Source organism: Microchirus variegatus (assembly GCF_963457635.1).
Source record: "Microchirus variegatus genome assembly, chromosome: 9".
NCBI classification, from domain to species: domain Eukaryota; kingdom Metazoa; phylum Chordata; class Actinopteri; order Pleuronectiformes; family Soleidae; genus Microchirus; species Microchirus variegatus.
The window spans coordinates 10,740,434-10,759,889 of record NC_139810.1 but is presented as its reverse complement, the minus strand read 5'-3'; the positions used below and the strand labels follow the sequence as shown (position 1 = coordinate 10,759,889).

The following is a 19,456-nucleotide window of genomic DNA, read 5'->3' as shown; positions in this document are numbered from 1 at the left end:
CCCGAATAAATGGGGAGGTTTTGCACCAGGAAGGGCATCCCTTATAAAACCTTTGCCACATCAATGTGTTTGTCCCACATTTTTTTTCTGCGAAAAGGGTCTTTTACATCAAGCCATCTTTGAACATTACATGCACATGTTGTATGAGTTAAACCCATCGACACCTTGTTGATATATAAGACCATGTTTGACTCACATTATTCCAATCCAAATGCCAATAATCGCAGGATTTGAGGCAAAGGTTTCCTGAAACCTTTGTACAGTATTGTATAAACACAAAAGTGTCCGTGTTAATGTTCTACAGCACTGACAAGAAGTTTTTTAAAAGAGATATACAGCATATTTACTCGATTTATCTCTCTTGGTTCTCATTTGAAGAGTTGAAGTTTAAAGTTAATTTTTAACTAGAATCACCTTTGACTGATTCTGTGTTTCTGCCAGCAGGTCAAGGTGTACTTTTTGAGTTACAGTTTATATGCTTCTTACATTTTATAGTATAATTATTGAGTTTCAAGCATGTTGTGCAGTGTTTTATGTATGTATGTGTTTTATGTGTTCTATATATAAGGCAAAAGGTCAACTTGATTTATTTTATCTATTAATTTAGACTTTGGACTTTTGTATGAAAAAGACATGGTAAAAGCTGCAAAAACCTAAATTGAGTTCAACAACACGAAGCCATACTTAGAATTTTGACATTTGGCAACCATACTCAAAACAGCTTTTCTTGTGTATTATATTGTATTATATAATATAATTAGGACATTCTGGTAGACCCAAGTTGTGAATGCTTAAGCCATATATCATTGCAATTAGACGGCTCTCTTTCTCTCTCTCTGTCACACACACACACACACACACACACACACACACACACACACACACACACACACACACACACACACTCACACACCCACAGTCAAATAGAGTTTTTGCCAGTCATTGTCAAAAAGATCTGTAACTGAAGCAATCCACCTGCCAACTCCCACTAACTGCTAGTATAAATGGTGAATTGCAGTATGTATTATTACTTTATAACAAGCTATACAATTGCGAAAATGATAACATAGGCAATGTTTTTTCAAACAAATATTTATTAGACAAAAAAAAAAAAATATCTTGCAAAAAAAAAATCTCGCCAAAAGGACCAGACTATTTCCGAAGGACCAGCTTTTCTGAAGGCTGTCCAGCCAGTGGGTCAACCCCTGTACTACTATTTAGTGTTGCATGTACAGTAACCTGATACAAATAGATACAAAAGGGAAGTAACAAAACCACCAACATTCAGGTACAATACAATTTGCGTATAGTGCAAAAACGTTACAGTATTACAGTAAAGAGCAAAGAGTAAAGAGCAAAGATACAGTACCACCAACATTTGGGTATAACAGTCACAATTGGCTGTTACAAAATTAGAGGTAACAATATAAACAACATTAAGGTGCAATGGCCACAATTTTGCAGAAATATAAGTAATAGTAACAATAATATTCCGGTCCAATTGCCAGAGTTGGCTCTTAGTGCAAACAAGGTGATAATCTCATCTCTTAAATCACAGACCCTCTGCAGTGAGTTGGCCTGACTAAAAGAAGGTCAGTGTGGTCAGCTGTCATGTCAGCCAGTAGTTGACTGATGTATGAGGCAGTGAAGGGACTGTATTTTCGGGGGCAATAGCCGACATTCATGAATTTGTCCCCTCATCCTCCCCTTTATCGTAATGGGCCGCTTGAAGGGCCGGTTCTGGCCTGCGGGCATTAAGTTAAAATACAGGGGAATGCCGTTCCCCCGCGTCCACCGACCACTACACCCCTGGTAATAACGAGTAGTTAAAAGAGAATATATTTTACACAGTGCTTAAATAAACTGAACACTGACTTGGAAAAAAATGCAACATCATTTAAATTGCAAATGCAATATCTGTCAGAAAGGTCAGAATTGGTATTCCCCCAGTCACTATGTTCTTGTTTTTTTGTAAAACAAAAAAAAACTATCTAACTACTAACGACTATCCATCTTCACGGGTAGGTTAGAACCTTCGGTTGACCCTGTGTGGTTAAATTAAGTAAAACAGTCTGAGGACATCTGGTGGACATATTGAGAACGACAGAACAAAACTTCACAATAATAATAATGTGAGGTTGTGAATTTTTACCTAAAGAAAATTAGGTAAAATTAATCAAGATGTATCAAGAAAGATACATTCTAAAATAAAACAACAACATCATAATATCAAAATAAATGTTAAAATAAATAAGCATGTGATAAGGAGGGATTTGTGTAGAAATTAACAGTTTTTATACTCGTAATCGTATTGACAGATATTCAAGTGTGAATATATTATTCCTTGAATTCCATCAGAAAACCAATGAAATTAGGCCTGATTCTAGAAAATTTACAGAAAAATCAATCATTGGCTCATCCAGAACAGGAAGTGACGTTTACCAAAGTGACGTCACAGGAACTCAACAACGCGTACACAACAAAGATGGCGTCTCCCAGCACGGCTGACGTGAAGAGCCCACACGTGGGGAAAAAGAACAAGGTAAATGTGATTATTTAGCCAGTAAAATGTTGTTGTTTTTTTTTTTTTATACAACCAAGTCAGTTTCTTAATGTTGTCGGCGCGAACAGACAATGAGTAACAGTGGTTTATTTGCTAGCGCCAGCAGCAGAGCTGATGGTGTGCGAGCAGATAAAAGTGTGAACCAAATTCATATCAATGCTTTGTGAATGTTATTATAGAGGGGGACGCTGAAATAATAACAGATGAATAAATTCTAAACTCTACAGCGATATTAGGACTGTAAACATGACATGGTGTGAGGAAAACCGACTAAACAAGGGGGTAAATATGGGAAGAGTCCACTTAAAAATCAAGCATTTTCCCCCTTTCTCTTTCATTAGCTTCATGTTACAAGCAAACTCTTTATTAAAGTCCACCATCAGAAATTGTGTGTTGATGCATTTGCAGTTGTCGATAGAATTTTTGCCTAGAATATTTACAACGTTTGATAAGTTGCCTGAGTTCGTACCCATCCTCCCGTATGTTGTCTTACATGTCGCAACATTGCTTCTAATATCATCCCTTTGTCTGCTCCTCTTCAACAGCCACCGGCGCGCTACTGGGATAAACTACAGCAGAAGGAGGAAGGAAATAATAACGAAAACAAAGATGGAAAAGATGGAGGAAAAGCCCAAGATGCTCCACAGCAAACACAGAAAAGAAAACTTGAGGATGCTGGATCATACAGAAACAAATTCATTTCAGGAGTAAGAATGTTAAGGCTATTTTAATTATCCATTTATTGTTGTTAGTATGACTATGATAGAATAAAAGTGGTTATTATGTGACCACCAAAGCTTCAAAATACCACTTTCATCATTTCATATCCTCTCTGGGTGAATTTCTTGATGCATAAGAGGGATGGGCTTTTCAAGCGAAGGGGCTAATTGATAGACGCTGGGTATTATCAGGCGGTTATTTGTAGTTTTCCTCCACCCAACACACACACCCCTCAAAACACACACACACACACACACAGAAATTGATAATCTGGTGCCACATCTACTACCATTAATTTGGATTGTCATTTGACATTTCAGTTTAGTGTGTGTTTATTGAGCTTCTCGCATCTATTCCTGTTCTGCTACATCAGAGAACACACAGACAGTCACAGTCCCATGTGTTAGTGACATGGGCAATGGATGAAGTGATCTAAAAATTACTTGGGTAAACATTTTGTTAAATGTCTCTCAAAGCTAAAGATGGACCAGCCTTAACATGAAAACCATGCTGAAATATCAGCATTTGTAAACACCCTGGCTCTCGTTATGAATCTGCTAACAGAGCTGAGCTGCAGTTCTTAAACTCCTCAGATTTTGGGATGTCTTTGTGTGTTTTAATGCAAACTTACTTTGAGCTGTCGGAGCATAACTACATAACTGACTACAGCATAACTCGTTTAAACGTTTGTTGTTGTTTGGATTTGCCACACTGCCATTACAGGATAATGATGGCAACACTCAATGTATACATATAGATAAAAAGTGGTATGCTCACGATGGGCCATTTATCAGATATAATATCTGAGCTCGGGCCACACAAATCTGATTTGAAAATGGGAAGTAATGAGAGGATGTTTGTCCACACAACCCTGAATACAGTCTGGTCTGAGACTGATGTAAAAAAGTGAAACAAAGCAAATCCTGTGTATTTACTCAAAATTGGTTGTACTCCACAGAAATCCGACCCTTTCCCTGGTCCTGCTCCGATTCCCGAAGAAAGGCTGCAAAAGTTTAAGAGGAAAGATAAAATTAAAAAGGTAAACAATGCAGTGTCTCTTTTATTGACATTACATGCAGTTAAACTGTTTTCATCTGCCAACTCATTGGTCACATTCTCTCTGTCTATCTAGCCTCGCAAGGGGCAACAACACACGTTGAAGACAGCGATAGCTCGCTCTGAAGAAACTAGCGAGATGGCCAAGAAACAAGCCGCTCGCTTTGACCTCCTTCTCCCAGAGGACGCAGGGTAAAAAGCTGCCATGTTCATTAAGTGACTCCGATTCAACAGAGATTACCTTATAACAAAACAGTTGAAAACCGCTTTGACGGGTTTCTCTCGCAATCCCAGGTTTCTAGAAGGAGACGAAGATGAGGACACATGCACTATCTCTCAGGACGATATTGCGGATGCTGTGGATATAACATCTGGAGCAAAGGTGGGGACACTCGCTGGATGTGTTTTGAAGATTTCACTCCAGACATATAAGTGCTAGGGTGTTAGGCAGGTTTTCACTGGATGTATGTGCAGCAGTGATTAGTGAGTCGGGCGTTTTTATAACCCGCATCTACCCGATTTGTTGCGAAAGCTGAATCTGACCCACCCAGCCAGGTAATGTTAATTACAAGTGGAACCAGTCGGACCACTATGCTGCTGATATTATTATATATAGATATGTTCACAGCCACTTGTGTAGGTAAAGCAAAAAGACACAATTAATATAAATATATAGACGAATGATTCCAACCTATGTTGTTTTTTAATTGCTTAAGGGGAAAATATGGCCTGTTCCTACATCATGTGACCAGCTGAGCTAAATGCGCCCTTGCTTGTGATTCTGGGTGCTGGGAGACACAACACCGTTCTGGCCAGCATGTAGAGGAGAGGCTATGTAGAGCAGTGATTACTTTGAGAATGATTTTTAGTAGTCTGTGTGAGTGTGAGATAGAGAGTATATGTTTATTTATTATGATGTCATCTTTTCACCAGTGGCTTGTCTCCTGTTCACCTGCCACAAACAAAGCAGCTGTAATTAGTTTGCTTTTGAAAACCATAAAACATTCTTTTAAATGCTATCAGGACCAGGACATACTTTCAATGTCTGCATGGCCCAAATTTGATAATTCACCTATTTCTGCATTGGTCAGTCCATGCAGACACTAAGGGAACCAGTTCACACGTGGACTTTGTGTGCCAGCAGTTCATTCCCCTTGTAGCACACACTTGATGGTAACCATGGAAACTCCCGTGATGTTATAAGAGAAGTGCACCAGTGCCCATGCATGTATGAGTCAGTGCTTAAAGAATACAACATACATCGGGGCAGTTTTCTGTCACTGCTGCTGTACTGGAAAATGAGATCGAGTATGCATGCTAGGAACGTTAGATTGACATGGACCCTAAATACTCCTCTGTACTCGACTTAATACCAGGACAATTATTGTTGTAAAAACAGAATCAGGGAAGTGAAACTCAGTCTGTTTATTTTGAAATAGGAACAGGACACTTTGCGACATACTTGAACGATAATACTGACGAAAACAAGCAAATTTTCCACTGTCAATTTTTGCTGTGAAAGCAAAATACAGAGAGGTCATACCCTTTTAACTTGTCACGATTTATTCACAACATGTAGAACAAAGTGCATAACATCTATGTATGGAATGTAGATGGGGCATCTCATATCGTAGCTTTCTTTGCCATTATTCTGCTGTAAACTCCTTCTTTGGCCAGGTAACTTATGCCCAAGTTCGCTCACTCATTTGATCACCACCCGGCGAGTGAAACTGGCAAGGACTGTTTAATTAACAGCCACTGCTGTTAATTAAACTGCCTCATACATCAGCCAATAATGGTCAATTTCAAAGTCATTTAGTTCTATTTTCTTAAATAATATAAACGATGTTTGGTCCATAAATATCAGGGGTAAAACCCCCAAAACTCAAAATAACTACAACATTAAATGTCTTATTCACAAACCAAAGCACTTAGAGGAGCAAATAAACCAGAATGTATTTACATCTGAGAAGCTCAAATCAGAAAAACACAAACAGATTAATCATTATCAAAATACGATTGAATACCTGCTGCAGAACTTCTGTGAACATACAGTCATAAACAAACATATATCTGTGTTGTATTTAAACTGAAATCCATTCACTCTGTCAAATTCTTCTGTTCCTGCCTTGATTTTATTTTTTTTCCCCTCTCTACCTTTGTTCCTGTTTAGTATTTTAACCTGAAACTGTCTCAGTTTGGACCATATCGAGTGGATTATAACAAAACTGGACGGTCAGTATCATGCACTCTTCACTCACATCATCACCATTTTGGTTCTTAAAAAAAAAAGTATTAAGAAGATGAAAGCAGTACAAATCTGCTTCAAATTGTTCTCAATTTAAAGCTGCATTAGTGTTTTTTACCACTTGGGGGCAGCACAAGAATGTCCAAACTAAGACCAACATTCTCAATAATGAAATGGTAATATGTATACAGGTTGTATGAAACTGTAAGAGTGAACATTATTGTTGCGGTGAAAGTACAGATGTAATTACTTAATAGTTTACCTCCCTAATTAAATAAACACGACAAGCCTTGTTACATGATTAAGCAGTAGCTGTATTATTGGTTAAGTGACTCTAGGGCTTCAGTAACCATAAGAATTTAAAAAGTTGTACTTCGGTCTAGTTGTAGGGGTCGGTTTGGCAGCATCCAGTTTCCATATTTATCGCTGCTATGAAAAAAATAGTGTCATAGGGCTCAGAGCAAGTGCCAAAATAAATAAAGTTACAATAACAAAGGCAACACAATAGAGCAATTATCAATTTCAAATGGTTATTGCAATAGCAGATGTTTTGCCTGAAACTGAACTGCATTTTTGACTGTTGAATGTTCTTTTATTTAAATTTAAACAAATGTAATTAGGAAAAAAATTTCTCAATTGCAATCATATATTCTATCTATACTAATTGTTCAGCCCTTCTTTAATGTGTATATTTACCCTGTGAATGTTTACTTTTGTATTTTATTAACCTAACAACAGCTCCTACATGTTTGTCATGGTGCTGACGTAACCTGCACCCTGTAATAAAAGAGTCTTAGACTCTTCTGTCTGGTCACTGTACCTGGTGCTTGCTGCTCCACTCCAGTCTCACCAGTTTACAAGTCAAGCTCCATCTTTGTCATCACTCTGCTGTCCTCCGTGATACTGGGGGATAAGAAAGGTGTGTCATTTCTGCATCGACTTGCTCATTTCCGTTTCATGTTTATATCCAGTTCGGACAGAATTCCAATTTTTACCTTCTTGGGTTACCTGGTCTGGCACAACAACACATCAGCAGTGATGTTCTTTCGAACTGGCTCACTTGATGTGCGTGCTGCTGCTTGCCATTTTATCTTCTATTTTTCCTCTCTTATGAGGAGAAGTGTTCACGTGGCTGTTGTGTCCATAGACTTTGTTAAATGTCATCATACGAATCAATTGTCAAAGAAACATTCTAGTAAAATTAAAACTTCTATATTTAGGGAATCAGAAGAGACGCCACAATACGGTCAATTTAGATTGACCAATTTTACCTAATCCCCACATTGCATGTTTTTGGACTGTGGGAGGAAGCCGGAGAACCCGGAGAAAACCCACGCACATGCCATGCAGAAATGCCCTAGTTCCAAACGGGGCTCAAACCCAGGTCTTCTAGCTGCAAAGGCAAGAGTGCTAACCACTTATATTGTGATATACTCACACAACACCTCTCTTGAGAATGAACACTTTCACACCCACCATCTAGTGGATTGAAAATACATTGTGTACAGGGGTAACGATATAATATACGGTGTTTTTTATTGTGGACACCACTCACCCATACTCTGCTGGCATTTATCAGGACTAGTGCAGTGCCCGTAAGAAGTATGCATTCCTATAGTGGGAGCTGAATGAGATTTTTCAGTATTGGCCAAATTATTTTTCATGAGTTGATTGAAACTCAGCAGCAGCAGCTACAGCCGGGAAATAACAACAGCAGAAGACAGCACGAACACGCTGCTGCTGCAGCAGTGGAGGCTGTCGCAGAGCCCACGCTCCTCTTGTTTTTTAATTATTTTTTATTTTTTAAAATAAAAAAGTGGAAGGTAAGTCCCGGGCAGCCGCGGTCCACTATCCAGCTCTGCTCGGTGCGAGGCGCAGGCTCCGCCACGGTGTGGGAGGGCTGCAGTGAGAGCGGCTGGCTGTGGGCGCGGTGTGTGGGTCTATCTGACCACTATTACTCCCAACTCTTTTCAGTATAACTCCATATTCTGCGTTGAACCGTGTGAAAATGTCTCACCCACCATGAGGACAACCTCTTCAATCCGATCTCCCTGCTCTAGACAGCACAACACAGCTGCTGCTGCTGATGAGCCAGTCTGAAGTGAAAATCAATGATGCACACCATCGGGCCATTCTCAACCCATATCCAAAGTTTTAGGGTGATCTAACAAACGATCAGCGAGATATGCCTGTCACAGACACACACACACACACACACACACAGACGCAGCTTGCTTTATAGATAGATGATGGGAAGATGAATAAAACAAGGGGAAATCGTTACGTAGCGGAATATCCCTCACCTCTCTCCAAATATGTTGGAGAACCTGGGGCGTTCAGTTCAAAACTCAAAAGGTTTTTAGTTAGTCCATTGTGGTTGTATCGGTTGTAAACGCATAGTGGTCCAAAACGGCCTCCATACAGTCAACATACATTATAAAATGCTCATTCTAGTGTAATGAAAAACAATCCATGCAATTAGGTTATTCTACAATTACCAAAGAAATAAGAAATTATTTTCACACTTGACCTATTAACTGGATCAACGGCAACATTTGGTTCTTCCATAGTCTGGTACTGTTGTTTAATATTTCTTATAATCCCAATCTCTATTGGTGAACGCATTGTTTGAGTGTTGTTATTAATTATTGTTTTTTTTGTCTTCTTCAGTCATCTTTTGCTTGGTGGGAGGAGAGGCCATGTCGCTTGTATAGACTGGCAGTCCAAACAACTTATGTGTGAAATCAACGTGATGGAGTCTGTCAATGACGTAAAGTAAGCTGTCCAGCCCTTCTCGACAATGTGCTTCACAAAATGCAGTGGTTTACAGTTGCGTACAAGGATTCTCTGTGTTTGTTTTGTTAAGGTGGCTCCACAGTGAGGACATGTATGCAGTGGCTCAAAAGAAATGGCTCTATATTTATGACTCCAAGGGAATTGAGCTTCACTGCATCCGCAAATTCAACGATGTCCTGCGTATGCAGTTCCTTCCCTACCACTTTTTGCTAGCCACAGCGGTAGGTTCACTTAAACGCTGCTTAAAATATGCACTTAAATTACAGTAACACAGAGCTGTTCTCTGCCACCCTGGTGTTCATTTTTATTTTATTTTATTTTTCAGATTAAAATATAGGGAAGCGTATTGCTGCCACACCAACAAAATAATAACTGTAACAACTGTTTCACATTTTAACCTGATAGCTGATCATTTATACATAATTATGTATACTGTTCTTACAATATAATGATTTTATCATTAATATAATGATTTCCTTGGGAGGTTTAAGTCACTTAAGTTCTGACAAACTCTCCTGTTGTCGTGCTCATTTTCAGAGTTCTACAAGTTTCCTGCAGTACTTGGATGTGTCTGTGGGAAAAGAGGTGGCAGCCATTTGCACCAAGACTGGTCGGCTTGACGTGATGTGCCAGAACCCTCACAATGCCATCGTCCACCTGGGACACTCCAACGGCACAGTCACCCTGTGGTCGCCAAACCAAAAGGAGGCCCTCGTCAAGATGCTCTGTCACCAGGGCGGCGTTCGCTCAGTCACTGTTGACAAGACCGGCACGTGAGTTACCTCAACGTTTACTGAGTTGGAGTCTGTCCACAAACACATTATTATTTACATGCTTCTTTTTTGCATCAACTTGTCATTGTGAAAATGTCAAACTGATGACACAGTGTAATGATAATCTGCGCCGTATGCAGCCAAGTTTCACTTTTGCGCAAAGAGACTTTCCAGCATTTAATAGCTGCTGTTCCACAGTGTCCTCACGTCTTGTTGGAACAGTTTTATTGGTGTTCCAAACTAATCTTGGACAGACTCTAAGCAGGAATAGACAGGTGTGTGTGGGACGCTGTCTTTGCATGCGTCGTCTAATTTCTTATTATTTTTAGTACAGGGCGTCCCGCTGACTAAAAGCCTGCATCATCGCAACAGTCTGTTTTGGTCATTTTGTTTTGATAAACGAAAATGCCATTTTCGGCCGATATGTTTCGGTCGCCAAATTTTCGGTGCATCTCTAACGTATTTTAATACCACCCAGACGATGTGTTTGGTCCTCAAGCAACTACTGCATGTTAGGCCTGGGCGATAAACCGAAAAATTTACAGATACTGAAATTTACAACATTATCCGACGTGATTTTGCCCATGTCGGCATATTCTGTATTTTTTTTAAAAAGAAGAAAGAAAAGTTGTTACGTCTTTTTTGGCTGTGTGTGTGTGTGCAGGCTACTGGTATGTTCATGTCCCAACATGCTCTGGCTGTGTACAGCGTGTGTAGTCGCGTGACTCCACTCCCTCCAGTCTGTAACAAGAAGGGAAAAGGTCAGGCTTTTAGCCAGCAAGGTGTCCGGGCACCCGCGGACGCCCTGTGCCAAAAATAATATGGAATTAGACGCCCTATTTTATGCAGGATGCTCTAAAAGACGCCCTATTTTTTCCTCCCGTTTCCCCTGATAAATTTGCTGAATGTGATCAAAATTAGCTGCAGGGATTTTTCTAAACCGGCGAGCAATCAAATACGTCATAATTACAGTTATATTGTTCTTGCCTATAAATATGTTATATTTAGGGATGCACTTAAAATTTGGCAGCCAAAAGCGAAACTTTGCTGCATACATCGCAGATTATGAACTCCACGCAACAGAACATCCTCTCTCTCCTTGCTACCTTTGAGCAGTTAACTAAAGAGAGCAGTTAATTATCGTTCATTTATCGTTATCGAGGTGAGCTGCTCAATATATCGTGATATTGATTTGAGGCCATATCGCCCAGCCCTACTGCATGTTCAGTCGGACCAGAGTCGGACACGAGCTGACCTGGAGTCCACTTCCTACTTAGCTTGACGTTGTATCAGTGCGATGTCAACGTACAACGACATTTTTCATGCCGTAACAGATAACAATGGAAGACATCCAGCAGCTCTTTTTTTTGGCTGTTTGTCTCAACAAGACGTCAAGCTTGGGGCTGGTTATTTTGATACTACCGTAATTTCCAGACTAATATAAGCTGCTACTTTTTTCACACAATTTGAACCCTGCGGCCTATATAACGATGCAGCTAATCTATAGATTTTTACAGGCCAAAACTGGCCGCATGCAAAGAGTCTGCCAGTGGATCCTGACAGCGTGGGGCAGTGTGAAAAAAATCCACAATCACAAATGGGTTTCGAAAGGCTGGACTGCTGCATGATGAAGAGAACGGCACACACGCAAATTCACCTCAAAACAAAAGTGACATTGAGAGCGACAATGAAAGAGAGACTGTGACAAAGACATTCTGAGGCTGTTCAAGTCCGACACTGAATAAGACGACGTCTGTGTTTTTAGTGTGCAGGAGGAAGATGAAAAGAGCGATCAATTACTTTTATGGTAGGCTAGTTATTTTTTTAACCAGCTGTGTTGTATTCCTAATGGGAACGCAAAAACATTTGACCATACTTGCAAACAGAACCATTCCACTTGGTAGAAATGCCACTTAAGTTTGGTTTCACCCAGTATGAAGTCACACACGTCAGTGTTACACATATTTCATAATGGAACAATTGAATCTGAAATGCCACAGTGCTTTTACTTTGAAGCAGAAACAGGACGTGTTTTGTGTTTGTGACCTATGCAACAGATATAGATACTGAGACTCTCATTCAGTAGATAAAATAAAACATTTTCATTGTATTTGCTGAGGGTTGCATTATTAATATTTTTCTTAATGTATGAGACAAAGATGAGTCTAATGCAGTATAATTATTTTAGGGCTTTAGAACAAATGTTGACCAAGACTCACAGTGAACATTTTGATGTCAGTCAACATTAGATTTTTGGTGGACAAAGGGCACGGTGCTGTCACAGAACATGTTTTGTTTTTTTTCTGGCCCCAGGAGCATGAAATTCCTTGTGTGTCAATGTTGTTTATCTCAACGTTTGACTTGTGCCAAAAATGGGAATGGGTAGGGGCTGGTTATTTTTCTACTATTCCTAATAGAAACACAAAAAAAACCAAAACTGAACTGTTCTACATGATGGAAACACAGCTTCTGTGTATACAGCAGCTGTGCAGATGTATTTGACATGAGATCAATTATTTATATTAAAAATGTTACATGTACAATGTAGCTTTAATCCAGACATGGAAATTCACTATCACTGGTCTCTCTGTGTGTGTTATTAATGTATGCTTTAACTTGGAACATTTTAAGGTGGAAATAAAAGGCTTTACTAATATACTTCTGCATGTCTGTGTCCATACATGCAGTGGATCACATGTTGCCAAGAATGTGTGAATTAAGTACAGTTCTTTTTGCTTCTGTCCCCGGGCTGTGCAGTGGTTGAGTTAAGGCAAACGCATTACCAGAGGAAACCTATTAATGATGAATCAGCTCCACTTTGTTGTCACTTCATTGTCAGGTTTGATTTTCTGTGTTGACCCAGTGAGCTGCACTCCTCCATGTAATCAGTCTGTTGTCCTGGTTTTCTTCCTTTGTTAGATACATGGTTACGTCTGGAATGGATAAAAAGCTGAAGGTTTATGACATTAGAGCCTTCAAGCCCCTCAAGTCCTACTTCCTGCCTGCTGGAGCTTCCTCTTTGTCACTGAGCCACAGAGGGCTACTGTCTGCAGCTACAGGAGATATTGTGCAGGTCAGTGGTTCCTAACCTTTTTTTTCTGTATACATTGAGCCCACCTGCTCATGTGTACTTACAAAAAACGAAATAATCTACTATTGTAATATTTTATTTATATATTGAGCTGCCTTGGAGGAGGTCTGCGCTCTCTGGGTGCTTTTCTAGTGTTTTCATGGATTATCTGAGAAAAAAAGGAGGATAAACATGTTTTAGAAAGCTCATCAGAACTCTGAAAAGCTGACTATACTTTTCAAAATACATGTTCACACACTGACATTTGTATTTTATCATGTTTTATTATTTGAAAACAAACATCACATCACAGGTATACAGCTGGAGACCACAGCTGCACAAAGTTGCACGTTTAATCAAATCTACGCTCACTGACAACGTCCTCTGGACCGCCCCTCACATAATTACTGAGAAGCGCTGACCGTATAACCACATGTCTGCAGGATATGTAGTTTCAGGTCATGAGATTATTTTGTCATGGAGCCTGCTCTGCTACCATACACACATAGTTTACACAGCTATCCTTTTAAGGACATTTGTACAGCTTGGCGGAAATCTGCGCTCTCTGAGTGCTTTTCTAGTTTATTATATTAATCCCAAAAAGTAAAAATAACAGAGAGCAGCGTAGAACAATTAATTAATCATTATGAACCATTGAACATAATGCAAGGTTCACAGTGTGTTGAGCAGCTAAGGAGATGCATTCAAAGACTCTGGTAAATTCCATCACCTGTGGCATGTACAGCATGTTTAACAGAAGCAGCTTCAAGAGGAGTTAAAGAAACCTCATGAATTTCATCACTTCTGTAAACAAACACTGACGTCCACTAAGTCATTGTTTACTTTCACTGCCACCTTGTGAGAATAGATGCACCACAAATTAGGTCGCCATTATTGTAGAAATATATTTTTCAAATCACTGATAAAACATTTGTTTTTACATCTTTGTCATTGTATTACGAATAATCAAAGTGACCGGTGTACTTTGTATAATCAAGCAAATCGAATTCTCACACCCATCCCTGTCATGCACTGCAACTCTTAATATCTGCTGGAAGTCTCGCTGTTGAGTGAATTCAACCATTTTGAATACAATTCAGAATAGGATTATTGCCTCTAGATGTTGCCTTTTTTTTTTTTTACACAAAACTAGTGAACTCACACAAGCTGGCGTATGAGCATTGGGTAGCAACAGGGATTGGCTGCCTTGCTCAGGTGCACCCCAGGCCTTGACCTGTCCAGGGATTTTGAACCGACAACCTTCCGGTTACGAGCCCAATTCCTTTACACTTGTCCATGGGATACTCAAAATTGGAGCATGTCTTCTTCTTAGACAGAGTGTTGTCTAAGAAGGAGTTGTATTTAGTTTCGGAATTTGTTGTTGTGTTTTGGGCATAAAATTAAGCGCATTGCTCTTTAAATGGCGAGATGGATCTGCTTGTGCGCGAGGTGAAGCTACGTGAGCAGAAACGATGCAAAATTAAAAAAAAAAAAGAATCTGAGATGAAAATCAGTGTTCATAAAGAAAGGGTTGGAGAACTTTAAAGAAATGTGCCAAAGGCAGGTTTGGAGATAAGCACACAGGGCCTCACATGATGTGCAGTTGCGATAAAAATAATAGTTGTTTTACATTTAAGACAACACATGGAGTCGGCACTAATGTGTGAGACACTTTGCTTCGTCTTTCAATTCACTCATGGAGGGGAAGAAGATGGTAAAGTACAGACCCTCTCCCTCCATTAGACTGCACAGCATAAGGAATTGCGCTAACACATTTATTTGACGAGGAGACAACACACTGTCAAGCACCAGGCATAAGAAACAGTTGACTGCAGGATAATATTGATACATGTGACAAGAGGCCTGTTCTCTCTCATCCAGGTTAGTTTTCTTTATCTTGAGTAGTTTAACCATGTTTAAAGACGCTTCACCTGGGTTAATTTATGAATGAGTGACAATGAGGACAATGTCTGTTTCACTTCTCTTCAGAATCAAGATACTTTTTGAATCCCCGGGGGGAAATTGGGTTGCATTACATTTGCTCCTTTTATAATTAAAATAATGTTGAGGAGAGGAAATAAGGATGAATGAGATACAAACATTTTTTTTTTGTGGTTTAAGAATTGGTTTTATTTTGGGTTCAGTTAATGGTTAGGGTTAGGAATGTATGTGATGTTAATATAAGGGTTAGAGGGTTAGAATGAATCATGTCAATGCTTGTCCTCACTTGGGATGTGTGTTTGTGAGTGCGCTCTGGGTGAGGGGTCGAGTAAGAGTTGCTGTTGCATTGATAATCATCATATTTATTTATTGACCAGTTATAATTAAAGGTAATTGTTTTAGGATTTTGCAATACAGATCATAAACAGTATTATTTTAGATTGTATTTACAGTGTATTGTCACTCTCCTAGAGAAGCGCAAACCCCTTAAAGAAAACTTTGAGCCCAGAGAAACAACCTGTGCATGCAGCTTTATATCCCCATATATCTTGTATATCATTGTGTCAACTTACAATTTCAAGATATTATTGAGACGCATATGACCCAGCCTTAGTGTGGATCATGAGAAGCCATAATTCTGTGTGCCAGTGGGAATAAATGAATGCACAAACTCCACCAGATCAGGCCAACTGTCTGTGTGTATATCATCTGTCAGTATGAAGGGAGGATGTTTGCCTGAAGAATTACGTCTATATCCCTGGAAAAACAACCACCTCCTGACCACGGTCCAGGAGTGAAAGCAGAACTTGACTGAGTTTTAAAGCACCGTGACACACCAGCTTCATCATACAGATGCATAACATTAAAAGATGGGACATTGAACAGTTTGTAGCACATTTAATCAATAATCAATAAAAGTAGAAATAAGTTGACTCCTGAAAACAGTCCATTATCTTGACTCAAAACCTTTGGAAACCCAAATCTACAAGTCTTCTTACTATGTAATTTAGGGTCTTATGCACATAATATTTAACATAAAAATATTAGAAATAAGTTTTCATCCAAATTCAAAATATTTCTCTTTTTTACTGTTGAAAGTTGGGCGGAGTTATCTCTGGGATTTATTACGCAATAAATCCAAACCAATCATAAATCATCTACCCGAACCTCGCCGCTGACATGTGTAGTACCTCCACTGGCTGCCTCCTCATCACCGGGGAGTTTCGGTGGCGGTGGACCCCGGGAGACAGAGTCCATCTGTTCCCGACGCGACTGTCAATCAGAGCGTTATCTGCCACACTCGCACTGTCCTGACCAGTGATCTAAACCAGTCTTGACAGCAAAATGAGCTGTTTACAAACCAGGTTTTTAATAGTTATGAATAGTTATTATCACTCAGACTTCTGTGGATGCTTAATGAGACACTCAACTTTGATATAATATAAACATTTTTAATATTGCAAGCCATGTTTCCACAGATTTTAAAAATTTAGAGTTGGAATTGTTTTGGCTTTAAACTTTGCACCTTTATAATGTGTATCCTTTTTCCACCTAGTTTCTATATCAGGAATCTCTATAACATGTGATTTTTGTGGCCACTGTTTGTTTGTTTTGGTTTGCTTGTTTGTAATATGTAATGTTTATAGTGTTGTAAATGCTGTTTTTTTGTATGCATTACAGCCATTAACCTATCATGTGTGTCTCCATGCAGGTGTACAGGGATGTATGGAGCAGTCCTGTGACCAAGCCCTACATGGCCCACAGACTGCGAGGAACGGTGTGGGGGCTACAGTTCTGTCCCTTCGAAGACGTCCTCGGGGTGGGACATGGAGACGGTTTCACTAGCATGCTCATCCCAGGTCCCTATTGATTTCACATCACACACACATACACAAATGCACACATTTAAAGCAGAATGTGTGTCTACTGCTTTATCCTCACTGTCGTAAACACTGCTGATGCTCCCCCCGCCCTTACCCTCTCCTGGCCAATTCAAAAATAATCCCATTGGGGCGGGGGCGGTGCCGAGCTGCCTTGGCGGAGGTTTTCGAGTTGAATGTGTTTTCTCACTCTGCTGTCCTGAAATAAAATTCACAGGTGCTGGTGAACCTAACTTTGACGGTTTGGACGCAAATCCGTACCGCAGTGTGAAGCAGAGGCGGGAATGGGAGGTTAAAGCTCTTCTGGAGAAAATTCAGCCAGAACTCATCAGCCTGGATCCAAGTGAACTGGGAAAAGTTGACCACGCCACCTATGAACAGCGACACCAAGATCGAGTCAAAGCTCTGGTCAGTGTTTGTCACGCATCAGGTGTTATTGTCTGATACAAATCTGTGCTTTTGAATGTTGATGACCACCTTCTGAAAATGTTTGCCTTCTCAGGGATTTGACCCACTCGCCAAAGAAAGGTTTGTGCCCAAGCATAAGAAAAAAGGACGTAGTTCTGCTGGCAGTGTTGAAAGGCGCAAGAAGAAAGTGGCTCATGAAGACCAGAGGGTAAGTAAACCAGAATGCAAAAGGTTTAATAATTGAAATTGTGATAATTTTTTATAGCTGCGGTGCTTAGCTGACCTCTTGATCTATTTACACTCCAGGATATAATCAAGCAAAGTGTGGAAGACAAAATGAAGATGGGAAAGCAAAGAAAGCAGGAGAGCGAGAAGAAGGAAGAGGCGTCATTATCTGGGCAGAAATCTGCTCTGGACAGATTTAAAAAATAGAAAAGAAGCAGCCTTTGTTTTGCACAGAGGCCAGTGACCTTTTGTGGGAGTGACCTTTTTGAACTTCAAATTCATGACACATTTTATGGCCATTTGGGGGCAAAACACCAACAGTCCATGACATTGATAACTAACAAGGACATTCTGATAGTGGCAGTACATCCGTTTCAGTGCAGTGGGAGAACAGCCCAATGTAACACCCGTAGCCTGGAGCACTTCCTGTCTACTTGGCCTGATACTGTCACATGCTGTTACTGGCATGTGTGTCACCTAAACACAATGTATTGCTTTTTCTTAACTCTACTGATAAAATCTTGCAATTCTGTGGCTGAACTGATGGAGAATAGTGTATGTCAAATGTTTTATATGAGTGTGTCCGAGAAAAATAAATAACATGAAGAAAATTCTCTAAATTCAGTGTTGCATAATACATTTTAAATAAAGAACCTGCATGTAATAGCATAAAATAAAATGCTGCCTGCACACACTGTTGGAGGAGCAGGCTAAACTGATTAATCAGGCTAAACTGGGTCAAATCTCCCCAGTCCAATGAATATATAAATAATATATATTTGTTTATTACACATGGATATTACATAGTAAAGAACGATTCTGTAAATAGGCCAGACTTAATAAAAGGTTTCGTGACCATCATTAATGATACTTAATGATGATGTAGTTAAGTAACAAGAAGATAAGGCATTAAAATGAGCTCACTGCACAGTAGCCATTTTGATATTTTTCAGTAGGAAAATCAAAATCATGTGAAATAATAAAAAGTATTCAGCTGAATTACATTTCACAAAACCTGTGGTTTTCCTGCTAAAATGTGTCCCATAATCATTATAGTAACGTTAATGACAATCAAGCAGGACAAATGCATGCAAAAATGCATGCTGCATGTAATTAACCTGGTCAGCTTTGGCAGCTTTTGTGACATATAAAGGCGGTAAACTTCAGAACTATGCAGTTGTTCACATTAACCGTCCATTCATCATCTACTGCCCTTATCCTCCACATGAGGGTCGCGGGAAATGCTGTGCCTATCTCAGCTGACATAGGGCGACAGGCGGGGTACACCCTGGACAGTTGGCCAGTCCGTCGCAGGGACACATATAGAGACAAACAACCATTCGCTCACATAAACCATCAAAGAAATTGTTAAAGGGCATGGTCAGCACTTTAGGATCGTGAAACTACTTAGAGCACTGCACAGGAAATGCCCTCAATAGCACATGCAAAAAGAAGCCAAATTCAAAGACTGATGCTGACAAGATACAGCAGAAACCAAGTGTTTTTATTGTGAGTGTCAATGAAACCCCCTTTTTTTTTCTTAAATGAGGTTGATGGTTTAGCAGTGAACACACACACAAGCCAGGCACAGGAGCAGTGGGCAGCACTTATCTGTGCCCAGGGAACAATCATGGATTAGGTGCCTTGCTCAGGGACACACCAGCCCTTGGCTCTTGCCGGGATTTGAAACGGCGACCTTCCTGTTGCGAGCCCAGTTCCTTTCCTCACTTGCTTTCATGGAAAACATGGCTACCAGCAAACTCTGAATCCACATCC

General features: G+C 39.9%; 1 protein-coding gene across 1 annotated transcript; it reads left to right on the top strand.

Annotated features, from left to right (window-relative positions):
- Positions 1–2,485: 2,485 nt before the first annotated feature.
- wdr46 (WD repeat domain 46) lies at positions 2,486–18,233 on the top strand (the record flags this gene model as incomplete). The annotated part of the gene is made up of 14 exons (XM_083895026.1): positions 2,486–2,542; positions 3,109–3,270; positions 4,242–4,322; positions 4,416–4,531; positions 4,634–4,721; positions 6,513–6,574; positions 9,258–9,362; positions 9,454–9,604; positions 9,921–10,156; positions 13,076–13,229; positions 16,879–17,026; positions 17,265–17,455; positions 17,550–17,663; positions 17,762–18,233. The coding sequence occupies 14 exons, from the start codon at positions 2,486–2,488 to the stop codon at positions 17,885–17,887; spliced, it is 1,791 nt and encodes a 596-aa protein (XP_083751152.1). The 3' UTR covers positions 17,888–18,233.
- Positions 18,234–19,456: the final 1,223 nt, after the last annotated feature.